Genomic DNA, 20,335 nt, shown 5'->3' with positions numbered 1-20,335 from the left:
AAAGTTTTATATTTGTTTTTTTTTTTTTTATAGAAACGTTAACATGTGTCTTAAATCATAATCCATATTTAAATATGTTTTTTCTAACATATAAAAATTTGTACATATTTATAAGTTCAAAAAAGTAAATTTATATTAAAATTTATACATTTAATATTAAATATGTATTTCTTTAATAAATAATTATTGTTTTTCAATAAAAAAAAATTCACTTTTGTTGTTTTATAATGTGCAATATTTACACATATTTGAGAGACCCTTCAAAATATAAATCATAAGCTAACACCTTTTCAGTTTGACCAGACACAAAAAGGACCAAAGCCTCTCCTCTCACTTCACAAAAGTCCCTACACCCTTGTTTAGTTCCCATCTATCTCTCTCTCTCTCTCTCTCTCTCTCTCTCACTAACTTTCTTTTGTTTTTCCCTCCCTTCAAAATTCCAACTCTTTCATCAGCTCCTCTCTACTTTGTTTCATGTTTCTGGGTTTATAGTATAAAGTTTGAGGCACTGTTCTTTCCACATAGTGCCTTTTTCTAAGGAACAAGAAGCTTTAATGGCTATTGCTGTGCTGCTTCTTTTTTACCTTCTTTCAATCTCTTTATCTTTTCATGGAGGTAACTCTTAAATATTTTATTATTATTTTTCCATATTTTTTCTCCTTTTCATTTCTATGGTTTTCATAGTTTCATTAAATAAACATGACATTATTTGATTACTTTAGCAGTTCATAAATTTATGTTTAGAAAAAAAAAATGATGAATATGTTAAGGGTAACTGTGTAAATGCACAACCTTGCTGGTTGCTACAACAAGAGCATGATGACAATGCTGATACAGAAAGATATAATAATGATAATTTATTTTTTATTTTTCTTGGCTAAAGAGAGGGTTTATGTAATAAAATAGTTTATTTTATGTTGTCTAGAATCTTTGATCTGTCCTTGCATTTTTTTTTAGTGAGATTTTGGCAAGTTATTGCTTCCCAGCTCATCAGATATTTCTTTTGCAGTTTGCACTCAACTTCATTTTTATAAAAAATATATGTGAAATGACTAACATACCCTTTTGTGAGAATGTTGCCTATGATGATAAGAAATAAAATCAATTGGGGGTACATTACCAAACTTGGCAAAGTTCTGAATGTGTTACACTTACACTTGTTTAGCTAAATCCATATCCCAAGATAGTACACAAGGAATGCATATGGGATGATAGGTATACTAACCTTGATTTTTGTCATGGTTCAAGATAAATAATTGTACCAGTTGTTATTATTATTATGGTCTGTACTGATTTGTTTGCCCCTAAAGTTATGTCATTTTCAAGATGAACAATTTGACCTTTGGCATTATTATAATATTTAGTACCCTGCCAATAAGAGCCATTTTGTTTCATAGATCCTCCACAACCAGCTTTATAGTGCATTTGACGGTACACCGTTAATGAAGAGAGATAAATTATCTCTCGCAATTCAACGATGTATAGCCAACTGCACCACAAAGCCAGGCGTAGAGGATCCTGGGCCATTGAATACCTATAAAACAAAACTAGTGAAATAATTTCGTTCTCTTGCGCAAATCTAGGAAAAAGATGGTTGGAAATAGATGAGTGAAATTTTGCTTAGTGTTATTAATGGAATTTTTTTCTTAAGATAGATAGATTTCCTGAAACTACAATACATAATCCTTTGTGGTGAATGATTTCTCACTGCCCTAAAGAACAAAGTAAGTAGTAGCAATGTAATCCGCAAGGCATGGCTCAGCTGGCAAATTTAGTGTTTGTTTGAATTGACTTATTTGAGCTAATTTACTGGCATTAATGCTTGCGAGACTGATTGGGAAAATTTATGAAAATAACTTATAGCATGTCCATAAGTTGTTTTTAACTTATTTCCATAAACTCTCCATAACAGCTTATGAAAATAGTTTTTATCTTATATGAAAAAAATTTAACTTTATTTTATCTTTTGTTCTAGAAATAACTTATATGGTAAGTCTTAAGCCATAAGAACTTAAGAACTCATTTCAATCTTCTTATTAGCAATTTAAAATTACATAAATTTTAGAAAATAAAAACTGAAAATATTTTGAGAAAGTAAACATGCCTAAATGTTCTCCATTTCCTATTTGTCTTGCATGATTGCTACATTTGCATTACTTTTCATATCTCATTTACAGTTCTATTTCATCAGCATCATATTTTCAGGGATGATTTATATTCACTAAAAGTGTATATTGCTTTTTTTGTTTTGCAGATGCTTATATAGGTGTCAACATTGGCACAGATGTAACCAACATGCCAAGTCCAACGGAAACCGTGGCCCTTCTCAAGGCTCAAAACATCCAACATGTGAGACTCTTTGATGCTGACAAATCTATGCTTCTTGCACTTGCCAAGACCGGAATCCAAGTAATTGTTTCTGTTCCTAATGATGAGCTACTCGGAATCGGTCAATCCAATGCAACTGCCGCAAATTGGGTTGCTCGTAATGTCATAGCTCATGTCCCTTCAACCAACATTACTGCCATAGCTGTCGGTTCCGAAGTCTTAACATCACTCCCAAATGCAGCTCCTGTTCTCGTATCCGCACTACAATTCATTCAGTCTGCACTTGTTGCAGCTAATCTTGATGATCAAATTAAAGTATCTACTCCACTTTCTACTTCCATCATACTCGACTCTTTCCCACCTTCTCAAGCGTTTTTCAATCGAACTTGGGATCCGGTCATGTCTCCTTTACTTAAATTTTTGCAGTCGACCGGTTCTTATCTTATGCTCAATGTATATCCTTATTATGATTACATGCAATCCAATGATGTAATCCCTCTAGATTATGCTCTATTCCGTCCCTTACCGCCGAATAAGGAAGCTGTTGATAGTAACACTCTCCTGCATTATACAAATGTTTTTGATGCAGTTATTGATGCTGCTTATTTTGCAATGTCGTATTTGAAGTTTACTAATATCCCTATTTTAGTCACCGAGTCAGGATGGCCCTCCAAAGGTGGTTCGTCCGAGCCGGACGCAACTCCTGATAATGCCAACACCTACAACAGTAATCTCATTCGGCATGTTTTGAACAATACTGGGACTCCTAAACAACCTAAAGTCACTGTTAGTACATATATTTACGAGCTTTATAACGAAGACTTGAGATCAGGTCCGGCATCTGAAAGCAATTGGGGGCTTTTTTATGCAAACGGAGCACCAGTTTATACCCTACACTTGACCGGTGCTGGTACTGTATTTGCAAACGATACAACAAACCAAACATTTTGTGTCGCTAAGAGTAATGCCGATAGTAAGATGATACAGGCGGCACTTGATTGGGCTTGTGGACCAGGGAAGGTGGATTGTTCACCTTTGTTGCACGGCCAACCGTGTTCTGAACCGGATAATGTAGTTGCGCATGCTACATATGCTTTTAATGCTTATTATCAGAAGATGGATAAATCTCCTGGGAGTTGTGATTTCAAAGGAGTTGCCTCTGTCACCACCACAAATCCAAGTAAGGAATGTTTATGTTTTTTAGTATCTACATGTGAAGTTCACTATAAAAGTATGAATATATTTCATTAGAACATTTTTGGAACCATTACTAAAGATATAATGGTAAATACATATTTGCACTTTGAAACCTCACACAACTGCACAAGTAAACACAGTCTATGAAGCTCCGACACAGACACAACACTGATAACGATAATAATTCGTTTTTTTTTTTTTAAACTTAATGTAGCTACACGTGTTAGTGTCGCATCGGTGTTCGACTCTAACACATATCAGACACCAGATAAGCTATTTTAAAAAAAAATTGAATGTAGCTACCTGTGTTAGCAATTATTAACAACAATAGCTAAAGTGGCCATAAAATTTGTTGTTACTTTCAGCTTTTCTCTACATTAGCTATTTTTTGTCAACACTTCTGTTATAAGTTGAAGAATGACACGCATTCACAAATCTCAAATTCAAGTACATTAGCATTTTGAGACAACTGATATATTTATTGTAATCTTATCATTTACAGGTCATGGTTCCTGTAGATTTGCAGGAAGGTATGATATCAATTCTCAAGTTTATGCTGACATATATCAAATTATTTTCTGGTTTAATGTACTGGATTCTTGTTCTCATTTGCCTGACATACTAGAAATACCCCTTTTCAATTCTCATCTCATCATCACTACAACTTGTCACATGTTTTGCCGAGTAAACATTCATTTTGGTCGTTGAATATGTCAAGCTGTTATTTATAGTCTTTAAATGTTTCAAAATTACAAAAACATACCTGGACGTGTCTTTGCTTATTCTTAGTGAGTTTGGTCCTTAAATGTGTCTTTCGTTAGTTAGTTTAGTTCTTAAATGTGTCTTCTGTTAGTTAGTTTGCAATTTCAATACATTCACGACAATTTACTCTTGTTTTGTTCTTTCTAATATGTATATATGTCTTTTTTTTAACATCTTTGTGGTGAGCAGTGGCGGTAAAAACGGCACCAACATAAACGGCACAGCACTTGCCCCTGCTATCAACTCCACAAATTCAGGCTCTTTTTCACAATACTACAACGGTGGATTTTTCACCAGCTATATGATTCTTGCACTACTTTTGAGTGCACTTGTTGTCTTGTAAAACTAGGCACAATAGTTACCTAATTAGCATTAGAATCTAGTTTATGGAGATACACTCTTCAACTACCTTTTGAAAGGTTGTAGCATGCCCAATTTTGTGTTCCTCTTCTTGAGGATTTCAAGGGTGGAGAGGCTGGTCGATATTGGTAATTGTAATTGTAACATGAGTTGGCCATTGATTTTATTTTTGTACAAACTAGAGGAATTATTTTACATCATTGTGTAACTACCTTATTAGAACTATTATTTTTTCTTGTCATAATGTAATGACAAAATCCATTGAAATTAGTTTATATTATTATGGTCTTAAGTTCATCCTATTAGATTTCCTTTGTGTAAGTAATTATTATTATTTATTTATTTTTGATACATGTGTAAGTAATTTATTTTAAAGTAGAATTTGTCTTTTCTAAACACGAAAATAGTTTACCAAATCTGTAACTCACGATGTTAACACTTTGATTTTGGCACTCATTTAAAGACAATTAGTTACGTACTTAAATATGTTGAATAAATTGTACAAAACACACTAGCATGTGGTTGAATGTAGTGATATATTGCTCATCAAAGTGATAAGCTATTCTACAACCTTAAGCAAATGGTCATAGTTTCGAATTATTATCTTGCATATGGAGAAAATTTGGTTGAGAGGAAAAAATTCACCTTATTTTCCTAATAGATTCTTCCAACGGCATGATAGATATTTGATATCTATGACATGGACCATGATTATAAAAAAAATTAATATTGAAAGAGTAGTAAAATACTATTTTACCTAATTATCAATTTGCGGGATGAAAAAAAAGGAAGTTTGAAAAACAAATAGATGGAAAGTTTGGAATAAGAAAATGGAACCAAAATAAGGAGACTGTATACACCATTTTCTCTATCCTCTGCATTCATCATCAACCACCAACAGCTCACTAGTTTGCTACCTCACTAATATGTCTGCTCTAATGGCAAATAAGGATTCAGCCCTGCTTTTATGCTGCAGGTAGAGGCACTAAAAATCTAGAATGCAGGTCCTTACTATTGAGGTCAAACTTAAGATATGGTACGACTAATGACCACGCCTTAGTGATTTTAGTTTTTCAGGTTATTCTATGTGCAAAGCTGCAGAGATTAATCACTTCAATGATTTAAAACACATATAAGAACGTTATCGAATGATAACTTTTCATACGCACGAGTCAAAAATTAAACTCTTGACCACACACATAAATGATCAGTTGTCCAACGTTGATATGCTTCAATTGTTTTCATCAAACTGATATTCCGGGAAAAATTTCTTTGGAGCTGAACATTTTTTCATGGACTTAATCCTCCAATTCTCGGTGGGAATGAGCTTTGGTAACCTAAAATTCAACTGTGAGGTAGATAAAATCTAACTAAAGATGGTTTCAGTCACAAATCAAACCCAAGTACTTCCGACCAATTTGACCTGAATTGAATGAGATTCATTAACTACTTGATTCCAGCCAATTGGTGCTAAGGTGAACAACATATAGTTGTGCAAGTTATGAATGGTCCAATGGTGCAACAGCTGTCCTGAAGAGAAGGATATGAACCTTATCAATGGAAATAAGAAGAGTCAAATTCCTGCAAGACAATTGAAAATAAGCTCTGCACTGCAATAAGATCATATTTGCATAAACAGCTTAATTGTCCAAGAATTGTGCAACAATCAAAATTGTCCCAAAGATAGTATAATTCATTAAAACATCACTATCATACATTTACTAAAGACAAACTATAGATATGCATGCTATTAGTGTAATAAGAGTTCAAAGAACTATAACTTTAATAATGAAATGATGGAACAAGTAACATTTTCAGCATAAAAAATGTCATATTCATGCTACTTGTTTTTGGGTTAAATACCAAGCACTTATTTATTGATTTTACAACCAACATATAGCTAATAAGCATACTTTTCAGAATTACTTCATACTTGAATACATGGAGAGTCATAATCATAATAAAAAAGTTATGCAATTTATTTGACCTACCATCATTATGAATCTTAAAAAAAAAAAAAACATCAACCAATTTATTTGACCTACCATCATTATGAATCTTACACAAATGTAAAAAAGAAAAGTGAAATAGTTCTGACCATTTTTCATTATTGAAGAGGCCAGCATCATCCTCTCAGCACACACAAAAATTAGTTCTGTTCAGCTGAGTGATCAACACTAGTTTCTTGAAAAGAAATTACATACAAAACAAGGTTTCCTCATTTCATTTGTCCCAAATGAAATTAATTTATCATTAGGAATGAAATACTGGGACATCATGAGAGACTGTATAAAAACCTTTAGAGCAAGCCGCTTACAAAAAATTACAAATTCCAGAAAAAAGAGTACTAAACATATGTTAGTTATTTAACTGAGCTGACCTAATGGAAGATCATTGCTTCCTTCAACTAAAAATGGAATTGGCTTCTTCGGGGCAGGCAGCCGTCCAATGCTATCAACTTTATCTTTTTGCTTTGGAGGAGGTCTAGCTGCTTTAGGCAACAATCTTCCTTTCTTCTCAAACCACTCGGGCTTCAACAGTGCCCGAAAGCCTAACTTATTGTAATACACCTTTCTGACGGACCCACCAGCCGCTTCAACTGCTTCCTTGGCCCTGACAGTGACCCTTGTCACCTGTAAACTCAATATGTTATAACAAAAGCATAACATGTAATCATAACCTCATACTACATGAGTTTAATTCTTTATTTGAAATACAAAATGGAAAATACCTAAGTTAGAGAAAATTAGCAAGTAAACTTTGAAGATATAAGAGCTATTCCAACTCTTCATAGCAAACTCCAAATTACGAAACCTCAAGCCAACATTTTGTTCTTTATCCTTAGACACTATAGAAACTTTATATACCACATGGCTGTCCCCACTTTTGATGGTTTATGCTTGCCGAAAGAGAAAGGAGAGTGAAGGCATTCAAGCCAGCATCAAAATAAGGATAAATAAATTATTTAACAAAGGCAAGAATGGTGATTAGTTATGAGCTTAGGACCAACGACTAAATTCATGATATTAGACAAAGATAAGTTCAAAAAAGTTGAAAAGTATTTCTAAAGATTTGTGGATCAAAAGGCATTGTAGATTTGTAGTGGTCCTCAAAAACACTTATTACTTAGCCTTCGAATCAAAGTATACATACCTCAAGATGAATTGGCCATTGGATCTTCTCAGAACCACGCCCCATCAATCTTACTCCATCTTTAATTTGCTTCCCAAGTACCCCTGCATCCTGTGTATGGTAATAGATAAACAAAGAATGAGAGGGAGCACATGAAGCAAACAAATTCATTTTAAGTGAGGAAGTGGTCACAAAAACCTTGAGTGTTTTCATTGTGATCAATTCAGAAGAATCTATCTTGCCTGCATTGATAAACGTTGCAATTTTTCCCAAACCTATTGGCTGCAAAAGAAGAAATAAAACAAAATTTTGAATATAGCAATACATATGACTAATATATTGAGGAACAAATGGGAAGGATACCAAACAGGGAAGGTCCAAAAATATGAGCTCAAACTACGGCTAGGAGCTTATGACTACTCTACTCTACATAAACACATCTAGATATTAAAAAAAAGGTTTAATTGCACTTTTGGACCCCTATCTTTCCAAAAGTTGCGGTTATGGACCCCTAACTAATTTAAATACAAAACAGCCCCCTATGTTTTGATTCTTTGACAGTTTTGGACCCCCAAGGCAAAAAAAAATTGACACGTGGCACCTCACTTAGTGTGCCACGTCAGCGTTGACCGAGTCAACAATGGACTGGGGGTCCAAAACTGCCAAAGAATCAAAACATAGGGGGCTGTTTTGTATTTAAATTAGTTAGGGGTCCATAACCGCAACTTTTGGAAAGATAGGGGTCCAAAAGTGCAATTAAGCCTAAAAAAAATATATTAAGGAATTAAATTATGCACACAATTATTTAATACAACTTGAATAGGCCCCTACAATACTTAACGCTCATAGATCTGGAGGCTCAAGTATATCAGCCAAAGTGAACTACACATTTGGCATTGTGTCATTCTATATCAAAAATCACACACAGTTAAAATACATCCGGTAAATATCCATCAAATGTCAATACAATAAAGTATAAACTTTGACATATATTTGATGCCGGCATTCACATTACTTTTCAGTGCATATCATACTTAGCAATTGACATGTGGAAATAAGAGATTTATCAATTAAAACCAACACAATCAAGCCACTCAGCCACACATGTTTACAGAAGATTTCAGAGTCCTTGAAAGAAAAATCTTATCTAGCATGTGATGTCTTGTAATAAAATTAAAACCTAATATTTGCATTAAACATAGCTCTTCAGCTTCACAAGGATGCTCAGGTATGCTTCATTTTTACAATATTCCTGGAGAAATGGTTTTCTTTCTTGGAATGTGAGTCAAGCAGAATAGTCTTTATTGGTTTTAATAAGTATGCAAAAGAAATTCTGAAAAAGTCTCAGATGGAGAACTCCATTATTGCTCACAAGTAACCACCCATAAATCTCAGAATTATAATATTCAAAACTATAGGAGTTCCACAATTATAACTAATGAACTCTAATAATATATACTAAGGCATAATTTCATTTTCCTGATGAAGCAAACATTAGGTAGCCAATGGTCAAGTTCCCGGTTAAATACACAGAAGAATCATTAATCAAAAACAAAAAAGATATATAAACAGGAAGAAGTATACCTGAAAAGTGAGGCTAAATGGGTTCTTGAAACCACGTTTAGGCATCCTACGGCGAAGAGGGGTTTGGCCTCCTTCGAACCCCAATTTTGAACCTTTCCTGGCTCTCTGGCCTTTGTGACCCCTCCCAGCAGTCTTTCCCTTTCCAGATCCAATACCACGACCTTTCCTTGTCTTCTGTTTTCGGGGAACATTATCTCTCAAATCATTCAAGGCCAGAAGACTGTAAGCTCTAAAACCTTGAAAGTCTGGGTGAGCATTGGGATTAAATGTGGCATGAACGTTGAGAGAGTGAGGGAGCTGCAAGGGATGAAATTGGATAGACGGGTATCCGAGAACGGATTTGTTGTGAGTCGAACTTCTGATGATCGAAGTCGAGAGAACAGAAAGCCTTTTCCTTAGCATCTTTCTTCAACTCTAATCTTTCACTAACAAACAGGAAGTGTTTCTTATAGACTAGTAATCATGCATTTCACACAGTCATACATTATGAACTATCAGATCAAGATTAAACTACTTAATTTTCAATTTTGGTAAATTGGATTAAAAATACAAAGTTGAAATGCAAATCGTTTTCTGACAAATGCTTACTCTGAATCAGTTATAAAAATTACAATATATTGACATCACAAAAACCATTTTATCTATTTATTAATTAAATGAAATCAAATACATATTTTTTTGTTAGGATAAAACAAACACACCTACGTTGAAAAGACACAACAAGAAAAAAGGTCCTAAATAAATTCAACAAAATTCCATGAACCAAATCAAAACAAAACATGTGCATATTGAGTAATAAAAATTCATGTAAAGCATATACCGTTTCTTTGGATATGACTGCAAGCTCCCGAGACTTAACTCCTTATTTCACAAACTCTCATGCTGCATAGCCCTGCAATTTCAAAAATAACTCAACTTATTCAATATGCAACGTGTAATACAACCCATTGAAAAAAATAACTCAATTATTCAAAAATCCATTTTCTTATACAATTCAGACGATGGCTCAAAAACCCATTTGCTTATAATGATTCAAAAACCCATTTTCATGCAACCCATTTCACACCTTCAAACTTTCACAGCTATGGGTCTGAACGACGGTTGTGGGTTTGTTCGACGGCGAGTGTGAGAGGCAGTGAGTGTGAGACGGTGACCCTAAGGTTAGAGGAAAAATATGAGTGTAAGAAAAGAAGCTCTAAGTTCATATAGCTTTGCTCTGGCTTAGAACGGACCCCGTAAATGGCGGTGAGATTGATCCCTTGGTTCTTGGATTGGATACAATTTAAAAATAAAAAAAAAGATTAGAGGAAAGAAAATGACAGGGAAAAACAAAATGGAGTATATATATACACTTGTAATTTGAGCTTCTTCTTATTTTTACTAGTAAATAGTCAATTACTCTTTGAAATTGTAAGTTTTGTCAATTATCCCTTGAAATTAACAAAACTTCAATTACCCTATGAAATTGCACAACGTTGATCAATTTACCCTCCGTCAAATCTTTCTATTAGTTAACATGACGTTTTGCAAATACCCCCTGAAGTTTTGTACTTATGTGCAAAATGCCCACTGAACAAAATTTGTATATTTTTTTCTTATATTTAAAAGTGACTGCATTATCACTGAATTGTGGAGCATATTAGCTAAGTTTTGACTAACAGAAATATTTGACGTAAGAGGTAAATTGATTAACGTTGTGCAATTTCAGGGGGTAATTGAAGTTTTGTTAATTTCAAGGGGGTAATTGACGAAACTTACAATTTCAGGGGGGTAATTGACTATTTACTATATTTTTATTCTTCTATTTTTTTGGTGACATGAAGTCCAAAAATGTGACTTATATGTTGAATTTTTTCATTTGACTTGTATACGCTTATTCGAAACAAAATTGCAATTTTGTTTGTATGTGTAGCTTAAAAAATAAAAATAAATTGAGGCTGCTTCATAATGCTATGAAAAATTTGCATTTCCTTTTTATATACTGTTAACAAGATGGAAGACTTTTTAGTCTTTAGTTGATTATTCTGATAGATGTTTGTTTATAGGAGTAACATGGTTTTATTTAACTTTTGAAATATAATAATTAAAAACATACATCAAATTTTCTTCGAAGCTAAACATAATGGACTTTGGTACGTTTGACTGTGAAATTAATAAAATCTAACCAACGAATGTTTTAGTTAAAGACCAAACTTAGGTATTCCTGATCGATTTGATCTTGATTAATACTCCTTAGCTATTTAAGTCCGATCAATTGGTGCTAATCCGAACAACATGAATGTGTATATCTTGTTAGTTGCCAGAAGAAATTTTGCATTTAAAGTGCTGATCCACACATAAGAAATCCAAATATAAGTGCATCAAATACATCACAAAATATAAAATGTCTTTTGATGTTTCAATTTCTACATATCATCTGGTTTAAAGCTTTGAAATTAATTCCTCAAAGGATGCATAACTTATAGCTGTGGAAGTTATTAATGGTCCAATGGTGCAACAGCTGTCCTGAAGAGAAGGATATGAACCTTATCAATGGAAAAGTACACAAAACCACCAACAGAGTGTGTAACATAGGAACCAAAACTAGTACCAACAATGCAGTGCCAAGCTGGGCCATAACAAGAGTCAAATTCCTGCAAGACCACCAAATTTCTTACCATTGTTAGCCAAAGTTGTTTTCCATTTAGAAATGAACATTGAATAATTCATTAAAACATCACTATCATACACTTAGTAAAAGACAAAGGATAGATATGCATGCCATTAGTGTAATAAGAGTTGAAAGAATTATAACTTTGATTGATAGTGAAATGAGGAAACAAAAAGTAACATTTTCAGCATAAAAAATGTCATATTCATGCTACATGTTTTTGGGTTAAATATCAAGGCACTTATTTATTGATTTTACAACCAACATACAGCTAATAAGCATACTTTTCAGAATTACTTCATACTTGAATACATGGAGAGTCATAATCATAATAAAAAAGTGATGCAACCTATGTTGGACCACAAAGATATCAAACATAACACCAACTGTTTACTCCATTACACTAAAATTCCCATGTGGGAATGAAACAAGTAGGTTTGCACAGGTTTTGCATCTTATTATGTCATTTTCATTTTCACTTATTACTATGAACAGAATATGTATTATACAAAAAAATCTAGGTTCTGTTTCATCTATGATCACTTTAATTTTAGGTTTAAATAAAATTTAAGTCCTGCAAACATATAGCAGTCCCTGCAAAATTTGTTCATATTAAAATTGGTCACTATAATATTCATTTTAGTCTTTATTTTGAGGAGCTATAATTAAATACTCTACATATTCCAAACTCCAATTTTAGCAGGCAAATTTATAGACTATAGAGCTGAAAGCCAGAAAGAATTTGTAGACTATAGGATCAAAGTTCAACATACAATTGAAAAAATTATAACTAAGATTCTAAAGAAATATTTTGGCACACCACAAGAACATGGATGAAGAAGTAACTGCATACATAAGGAAAATATGTCTACTCAACAAAACATCAACAAACAATTAATTATGATTCCTAAAAAATTAATTACTATGTGAAGTTATGTTGGGTTCAAGGAAGCGTCGGGAACAACAACAAGTCAATGATCCAGGACCACAACAGAGGGAGACGCCACATCTCCACCCAAAACCTTAAGGCATTAGGCATATGAGTCACCTCTCTTATATATCCAACATTTTACCTATTCATAGGCAATGTGAGACTTAACCACTCACACTTAAAACCCAACAAGTTCAAGTAACACTAAGTATAGATACAAATGAAGAAAAAAAAATCATCATCAAGATAGACAAAGAAACAGAATCAAGCTTAGTGCATGTTTGGTATCAAGATGAGTTTGCTGAAATCACGGCGAGCCATCATAACTTTGCAACATGGTGGCTCATGTTAAATTGCTTTGGGCATTGGAGTATGTTTCTTTCAAAGGTTTGGAGTGTGTTTGGGACCCTTGGAGTATATTTCTTTCAAGGTCTCATGTTTGTTTTCTCCCGGTGCCAATTTATGTAGGCTTTTGCTTTGGCTTTAATTGGGGCCCTTATTAGTGGATGGTGAGACTGGTCTCCTGACTTGATCAATCATCGGATCGAATACCGAGTTTTAAAAAAAAACAATGATAAGTTTTTCTAATTTGTCAATGAAACATGAGTACGACAAAAATAATAGCCAATCTATGTGTCAGATTCTCCAATAACAAAAATTGATTTTGAATGAACTATAAGATTGATTCTAGCTTAAAGTGAATTGAATTTAAAGTGATTTATGTTTCAGTATATTCATCTAAGGCTAAACCTTAAAATTCTAGTTCCAAACATGTAAAATCAACTCCACACCTTTAAAATCAATCTGTCACCTCCAAATGTTTCAGCTGAAGCCAAGTCAAAACAGTTTTCAACAAATCATGGATCAAAGATCACAACCCAAAAAATAAATTAGAAAAAAAAAGAAAGAAAGTAGAGTAACCTTCTTAAGGGAGAGTGCCAAGTGTTTACTGTCAGGCTTCTTAGTAGGCATAGAATCAAGATGGTCACGTGCAAATTGGAAAGCATGTTTCTGCAAAGGAAGAGACATGTCACAAGCTTTGACATGAATGCTGTTGTTGTTGAGTTTAATATTATTTTTATAATCATGTTCTTGTTCTTTCTCTTGTTTTTGTTCTGGTTGTTCTGTTGATTTCTTCTTCTTGTTCTGTATCAAACTGTTTAGAAACTTGCTCCTTCTCTCTAACTCCTTCTCTGCTTCTTCCATGTGAATGTGATGTAACTTAACTCACTCACTCTCTCATTACTCTCCAAAACCAACCCTTTTCTTCTCAAAGCATTGGAAACTATTTTGCACACTTTGGTTTGAAAGAAGAGAGAGAATGGTACAGTGTAAGGGAATGATAGGAATAGCGACAATGAAATAAAAAAAGGGTTTTGTGGGGTTATGTATTTAACTAAAGTTGTAACAAAAAAAATATTAATTGAATTTAATCATTTACGTTTTTCATTATTAATTTCATTTTTATACTGTTAGTGTATCTCTAATGCATCTTGTAATGTAGCCATGTAGGAAGAACACTAACTTTGTTACAAAAAAAGAAAAACAACACTAACGTTTACTTGATGTTACTGTATTCTCTCTTCTATTCTATGCAGCAGCTATAATTCCTTTTAGTATGTGATTAATTATGTTTTGTTGATAAACCAATGTATACTCTAAGATTAATTTTTCGAAATAAGTAAGATTCATGAAAGAGATTGATCCAATTTTATTTAAATCATTTTACTCACATAATCAGAGAGTCTTAGTCTTTTATATGACACTTACTTAGTATAGTTCTCTCTTTCTCCTTTCATATCTCACGCTCTTGGTCTCTATCTTCTCAATCATCATAATCTATTTACTAGATAATGCATTACAATATTGCACTCGGGATCGATAAATACTTTTATTTTTATTAAAAAAATTATCCACTGCAGAAATGAGGATGGGTCGGAAATACCCGAATCCATAGGTAACAAAGTGTAATTTGATTTTTCATCCACATAAAAGTATATGAAAGTATAGTATGAGAGCGGAGGATAAAATCCGTTCCGAACCCGCCCATTACCATGCCTATTCTTAATTTCTTACGTTGCACATGGTGTTATAACTTTATTTGACAGAATAAATAATACCGTTTAAGTTTATAGTTAGACATTGAATCTCAAATTGGATAGGGTGTCATCAAGATTAATGAAAAAAGTGGATGGATTTGGTGTGAGATGGGTAGAAAATAAAAATTGGATGGATTTGGTGAATCGTGTATAAGTTGCTTGTTAGTAGTACTTTTGATGAGTCAAAAAGAAGTTGCTACTTTTGATGCATTTGTTTGTTGTTTGTACTTGTAGCTGGAGCCTGTTTCCTTCCTTTGTCTTTGTTGCGTGTTGACGAGGCCATTAGAATTTGGACAAAATAGCAGTGAATATATTTTAGAAACTCACGCCGAAATTGATGCTTCGATTAATCAACCATAAAATAAATTCATCATCTATTATATCGTGTGTTTAGGATCATAGGAGTATAATATAAGCTAAAGTATATACCTATTCCGCTTAGAAAATTGATGTTGATACATTTGATTTGGCTGAGACACACGAGTAATTTACCTAAATGCCTTTCGGCAGTTAACTGTCGAATTTTGTGGATACCGGCTGCAGTTAACTCCCGAGATTTTCCTCGGCAGTTAACTGCCGCCGGTTTCATTTTTCCTCGGTAGTTAACTGCTGAGGCGTCCTGAAGCCATAAAATGGCAGAACCTGTTACATGTGTTTTTACACATTGTAAACACATTGTTTCAATGCCAAATCATAAAGTCAATCAAAGAAAATTACCAACATAATTGAAATTGAAAATATGATACGGAAATGAACAATTGTCATAAATATATATCGTCGAAACAAAGTAACAACAAATGTCATGAAAATACAACGAAATGACCAAATGTCATAAAAATATATACCAAGTCATGAAAATATATCCTAAACATTAAATACTACTCCTGGTCCTGCTGATGTTGTTGGTGCCTCCTCTTCGGCCTCTGGCCTCGCCTCCTAGTCAAGATCGGCGCGATCTGCTCCTCAACATGGATCATGGCCTGAAACCACTGTTGAGGGCTCATGACCTCCTCCTGACCTAACTGCACATTAGCGTAGGCAACAGCGGCACTAACTATGTCATAGGTGTCAGGCGAGCTTCTCGCCTTGTACCGCTCCCACGGCTCTGCAATGATCTGATCTTCATTTGCTGGCCTCGGAAGATCTCCTGAAAGAGGTGGCAAAATACGAGGGTGAGACACCTTAGTGTACCATAACACATAGCCCTCCCTCATACGACATGTCTGCTCTGCTGCCTGCTCACCCTAATCGGCCGCCTTAAGCATGTGAGTGCGGAAATCGACGAATGTCTGCACAATCTAAGGCGGTGTCAGCTCTACAACATTCGTCGGATGTCTAGGGATCATCTGGACGTATCCGTACTGCCTCAACACCCTCTCAGACAAGTGACGGTACACCCTACGAATACCGCACATAATCCAGCCTGAATACCAAAAAACCTCCTCAAAATCCTGGATTTCTTTGTGCTCTTCGTACGGCCTCCAGCATACGTCATCAAACTGAATACGATCAAGCAATGAGCGATATGTCACCCCCTCTCCATGACCCTTCTGTAGCTTCCACCTCGCAGCAACCGGATATTACAACAATGAACATCATTTCCATAACCTAAAATCATTCAATATAATCATCATTACAATAAAATTTATGTCCATTAGTTCCATAATAACCTAAACATCATTCAATAATTAATATACACTTAAACATTTCTATACACTTAATCATTTGTGTCCATCATTTCTATGCACTTATCAATTCATAAACTACATTAATTTATCAATTCATAAACTACACATGCAATCATCAAAATGTCAATTTTAAAATCAACCCTAACCACATGCAAACTACTCTAATTTTTTTTTTAAGTGTTCAAAGAATTTTATATACGCACATCTGGTATCTCAGTTAGATATAGCTGTTGGGGTGGTATTTAATAACGAACTTCAAGAGTATTATAAGGATGAATAGAATAATGAAGATCTGGACGACGAAACAATCGTCAATGATTCATAGGCCCAACCACAAATAGGGAATATGGAAATTGCATTACACTATAGGTTATTGAAGGTGGGAAAAACACAAGAAGGGGGGTTGAATATTGTGTTTTCTTTTTCTCTAAAAAATCTTCTTCTGATAACACTTCAGAAGCAGATTAGGAAAGCTTCTAATGTGGTGTTCAGAATCAGATACGCAGCGGATAAAACAGAGCAGAGAAAAGAAAGCGAGACACAAGCAATTATCCTGGTTCCTTCCACAAACCGGAAGTAGTCCAGTCCCCCTTGCACTTCCAAGGAGATTTTCATTAAAAATCACACAGATTACAAATGCTCAATACTCTCTAAGTATGAGACTTCTCAAAATGCTCAAGCACGCAGGCAAGAGTCTTCCAATGCTCAAGCACTAAAGCAAGAGTCTTCTAATGCTCAAGCACGCAGGCAAGAGGCTTCTATTCAAACAAAAATACAGAGAAAATGTTTGACTTTGAACACTTGATATACTATCAGTGGTGTTATCAATACAATGCAATAAAGACTCTAGACTTAAGAATTTATGAGAAGTATCAAATCAGTGCAGAAATTCAATGTGCTTTTTAGAATCAAATTTGGCAGAGTTTTGGCGCTTTTAACTTGTGTTGATGTCTCTTACCAATCTTCAAGTCCTCACTCCTTTATATAGAGGTGTGAAAGAGACGTTGAGATTTTTAGCACGTCTAAAGAGTCGTTTGAGTTCCTTTGATCATCCACCAGTAATCTTTTGCTTGATTTGAGTGTAGTCCTTTGAAGGATCAACTTCAAATTCATTCCCATCTTGAAGGAACATTTCTGCAGGCAGAGCTGTTGTCTTGTCTTGTAGCGTAGACAAAAACAGAGTAGTGGAGGTAATGGTTGTACACTTGTACTTTGTCAACTCTGATAACGAAAGACAAGTACCCAGTGCTTTCCAAATGACCGTTGATACCTCCCTTTCAATTCTTCGTTCTCTTAGACGAGGTTGAAACGAAAAACAGCTCCTTTGAATCTTCAGTTTAAATATACTGATCAATTGCAGCTTCTGTGATGATATAGCTTCTGATGAAATCTTGCTTCTGATGGTCTTCTGCTTCTGATGAACTTCTGCTCCTGATGACGTCATTACTTCAGAGACACTTGTTACTTCAGAAGCACTTCTTAGCTTCCGACGCAGTTTTCTTCAGATGCTTTGGATTCCTTTGCTCTTCATTGTTCTTCCAAGACCTATTGAAATTGAATGACTTTGTCTATGGTCCTGTACACTTGAACAATTATTAGCAATAGCCAATTGACAATTTTTAATACCTTGTTATCATCAAAACTCATTAAGGTTTATTGTGAAACACATTTTGTTCCAACAGTTATTGCCTTTGTATCAGTGATCTCTAGATACCATGTTGAGAGAGAAATAAGTGGGTGACATATGTTGAATATTGTGTTTCAACTAACATGTATCAGAGAATATGGGAAATATTATTCTCATCTACATAGCATAATATGATATGATATGCCTTTGCAATATTCCTAAACAATAAATACAAAGATCATAATATATTTTTAAAAGTCTCTTTGCACCAAACACGCACATATCAATATGGTGTATCTTTTGTGACATGTTTTTTTGTAGTGAAGAATTCTAAGGCTGTATCTTTCGTGTTTTTTGAAGTTCGACACTAACATGAAAGGCTTGTCAAGCAAGTTATCATACAAGGAATGTGAATTGCTCTGTTTTCTGTAACTCTTATTTTTCTTCTGTTAATGTTATCAGTAATTTCTTTTAGTAGCAACAATTGGAATCTAATGGTTAGGGCAGTTGGAACAATTTTCTTTTCACATTAATATGTAAGATGGGTCCACTGGCATAATTTAAACTGGCAGTGTATACAAGTCATTCATTGGATATACTACATTTCTATCAAACATTCGTAATGTACTGTTCCGCTGCAGGATAATGAAGAGATCTTGGAGGCTTATGCTAAGTCATGGGTTTCTGATGCTCTTGACAGGGTTGAGATTCGAGGATCAGTTTCATATACTATGGCTGTCCATCACCTTTCCTCATTCATATTTAATGCTTGTCATGTGGATAAGTTATTGCTGCACAACAGGCTTGTTAGGTCTCTCTTGAGAGATTATGCTGGGAAGCAGCAACATGAGGTGAGCATGTTTTGAATGCTTTTTACCTGATGGATGGATGGATGTATGGTTACTTAGAGAAATTTCCATTCAAATCTGTGCTGCCAAACATGTATCAAGTAAATGTTGTGTGTTGGCGTGTATTTGCCATGGATGAAAGTGGAAGATAAGATTAAGATGTATCTTATTCGTCCTTACTTTAGAGCTGTGCTATTTTGATACAAAATGAAACAATTTTTGACAATTTATGCAGTTCAAGTATATGGTTAATAATGTTCAATGGATGGCTAATGGATATAACAAGGTATCACAACTCATTAGCCGTCTACTGAACACAAGTAACAATGATTTTGAAAGTCATTTACCACGATTTTCTAGTGTATATTAGAACATAAATCACAGTTGATAGATATCATGTATATTTGAACACCTGAAAATCATTATATTTGAACAAAATTTGAATGATTAATGGATATCATGTGTGTTTGGAAACCTTAAAATCGTGGTTAGCTAATGTTTGTGGATAGGGAATGAGTTGCAATAACATTTGAATTGGATGATTAATGGATATCACGTATATATGGAAACCTTAAAATCGTGGTTAGCTAATGTTTGTGGATAGTGAATGAGTTGCAATACGTTGCTATTATTTCTCTATTTTATTGAGGCATCTGCATATACTTGCATGATGGTGTAGTTGGCCTTGTACTATATGCAACCGTTACTGATAGAATTTCTGTTACAGGGAATGTTAATGAACCTCATTTCCCATAGCAAGCAATCAGCATTTGACATGGGTGAGCGGCTGGATGGTCTACTGCATGAAGAGAGCTGGTTAAGGAGTGGAAACACCTACTTAAATAAGGAGTGAATACAAAAAAAATAAGTGTATTTTTATGTTGTGTTTGAAAATGGAAAAGGGTGAAAAGAGAAAATAATTGATTCATCCATTGTATTTTAAGAGTTCGATCTACGTGAGTTGGTAGAGATATTGGGGCCGGAGTTCCAACCTTGGACACACCAATTCTCCACATTTAAAATGTGTGAGCTCTAATAAGTAGGTTAATTGATAAAAAAAAAGTTCGTTATTTATTAATGGGTTAAATATGTTTTTGGTCCCTATAAATATATCAACTTTTCGTTTTAG

At 34.2% G+C, this 20,335-nt stretch overlaps 3 protein-coding genes across 8 annotated transcripts; 1 reads left to right on the top strand and 2 right to left on the bottom strand.

Annotated features, from left to right (window-relative positions):
• Positions 1–287: 287 nt before the first annotated feature.
• On the top strand, positions 288–4,927 carry LOC25482511 (glucan endo-1,3-beta-glucosidase 3). Its single transcript, XM_013611085.3, has 4 exons — positions 288–615; positions 2,255–3,508; positions 4,028–4,055; positions 4,477–4,927. Exons 1-4 carry the CDS (start codon positions 555–557, stop codon positions 4,628–4,630), a joined length of 1,497 nt encoding a protein of 498 aa, XP_013466539.1. The 5' UTR covers positions 288–554; the 3' UTR covers positions 4,631–4,927.
• An 892-nt stretch (positions 4,928–5,819) lies between these two features.
• LOC25482510 (50S ribosomal protein L15) lies at positions 5,820–10,642 on the bottom strand. Of its 5 annotated transcripts, none has more exons than XM_013611082.3 (7): positions 10,355–10,642; positions 10,184–10,255; positions 9,364–9,788; positions 7,978–8,061; positions 7,801–7,890; positions 7,028–7,280; positions 5,820–6,177 (listed from the first exon to the last, which is right to left on the bottom strand). In XM_013611082.3, exons 3-7 carry the CDS (start codon positions 9,763–9,765, stop codon positions 6,041–6,043), a joined length of 966 nt encoding a protein of 321 aa, XP_013466536.2. In that variant the 5' UTR covers positions 9,766–9,788; positions 10,184–10,255; positions 10,355–10,642; the 3' UTR covers positions 5,820–6,040. The 5 variants fall into 5 exon arrangements, with proteins under 5 accessions (XP_013466536.2, XP_024627083.1, XP_024627526.1 ...); XM_024771315.2 differs by having other exon boundaries at positions 10,430–10,642; XM_024771758.2 differs by having other exon boundaries at positions 5,820–6,197; positions 10,430–10,641.
• Positions 10,643–11,617: 975 nt separating this feature from the next.
• LOC25482509 (dynein light chain 1, cytoplasmic) lies at positions 11,618–14,317 on the bottom strand. 2 transcript variants are annotated; one of them, XM_039833944.1, is made up of 3 exons: positions 13,866–14,317; positions 11,954–11,996; positions 11,618–11,868 (listed from the first exon to the last, which is right to left on the bottom strand). In XM_039833944.1, exons 1-3 carry the CDS (start codon positions 14,148–14,150, stop codon positions 11,807–11,809), a joined length of 390 nt encoding a protein of 129 aa, XP_039689878.1. In that variant the 5' UTR covers positions 14,151–14,317; the 3' UTR covers positions 11,618–11,806. The 2 variants fall into 2 exon arrangements, with proteins under 2 accessions (XP_039689878.1, XP_013466535.1); XM_013611081.3 differs by having other exon boundaries at positions 11,618–11,996; positions 13,866–14,316.
• Between the last annotated feature and the right edge of the window lie 6,018 nt (positions 14,318–20,335).

This window comes from Medicago truncatula, chromosome 1, assembly GCF_003473485.1.
Source record: "Medicago truncatula cultivar Jemalong A17 chromosome 1, MtrunA17r5.0-ANR, whole genome shotgun sequence".
Taxonomy (NCBI): domain Eukaryota; kingdom Viridiplantae; phylum Streptophyta; class Magnoliopsida; order Fabales; family Fabaceae; genus Medicago; species Medicago truncatula.
This window is presented reverse-complemented; position numbering and strand designations above follow the sequence as displayed.

Excerpts from the sequence above, each read along its gene's own strand:
- LOC25482511 (XM_013611085.3), top strand. The coding sequence starts at position 555 with ATGGCTATTGCTGTGCTGCTTCTTTTTTACCTTCTTTCAATCTCTTTA. Across the intron at positions 616-2,254 it reads CTCTTTATCTTTTCATGGAG|ATGCTTATATAGGTGTCAAC; the intron begins GTAACTCTTAAA and ends TTTGTTTTGCAG. Across the intron at positions 3,509-4,027 it reads TGTCACCACCACAAATCCAA|GTCATGGTTCCTGTAGATTT; the intron begins GTAAGGAATGTT and ends TATCATTTACAG.
- LOC25482510 (XM_013611082.3), bottom strand. The coding sequence starts at position 9,765 with ATGCTAAGGAAAAGGCTTTCTGTTCTCTCGACTTCGATCATCAGAAGT. Across the intron at positions 8,062-9,363 it reads CATTTAGCCTCACTTTTCAG|CCAATAGGTTTGGGAAAAAT; the intron begins GTATACTTCTTC and ends CTTCTTTTGCAG. Across the intron at positions 6,178-7,027 it reads AAGCAATGATCTTCCATTAG|GACAGCTGTTGCACCATTGG; the intron begins GTCAGCTCAGTT and ends CCTTCTCTTCAG.
- LOC25482509 (XM_013611081.3), bottom strand. The coding sequence starts at position 14,150 with ATGGAAGAAGCAGAGAAGGAGTTAGAGAGAAGGAGCAAGTTTCTAAAC. Across the intron at positions 11,997-13,865 it reads TGGCACTCTCCCTTAAGAAG|GAATTTGACTCTTGTTATGG; the intron begins GTTACTCTACTT and ends GTGGTCTTGCAG.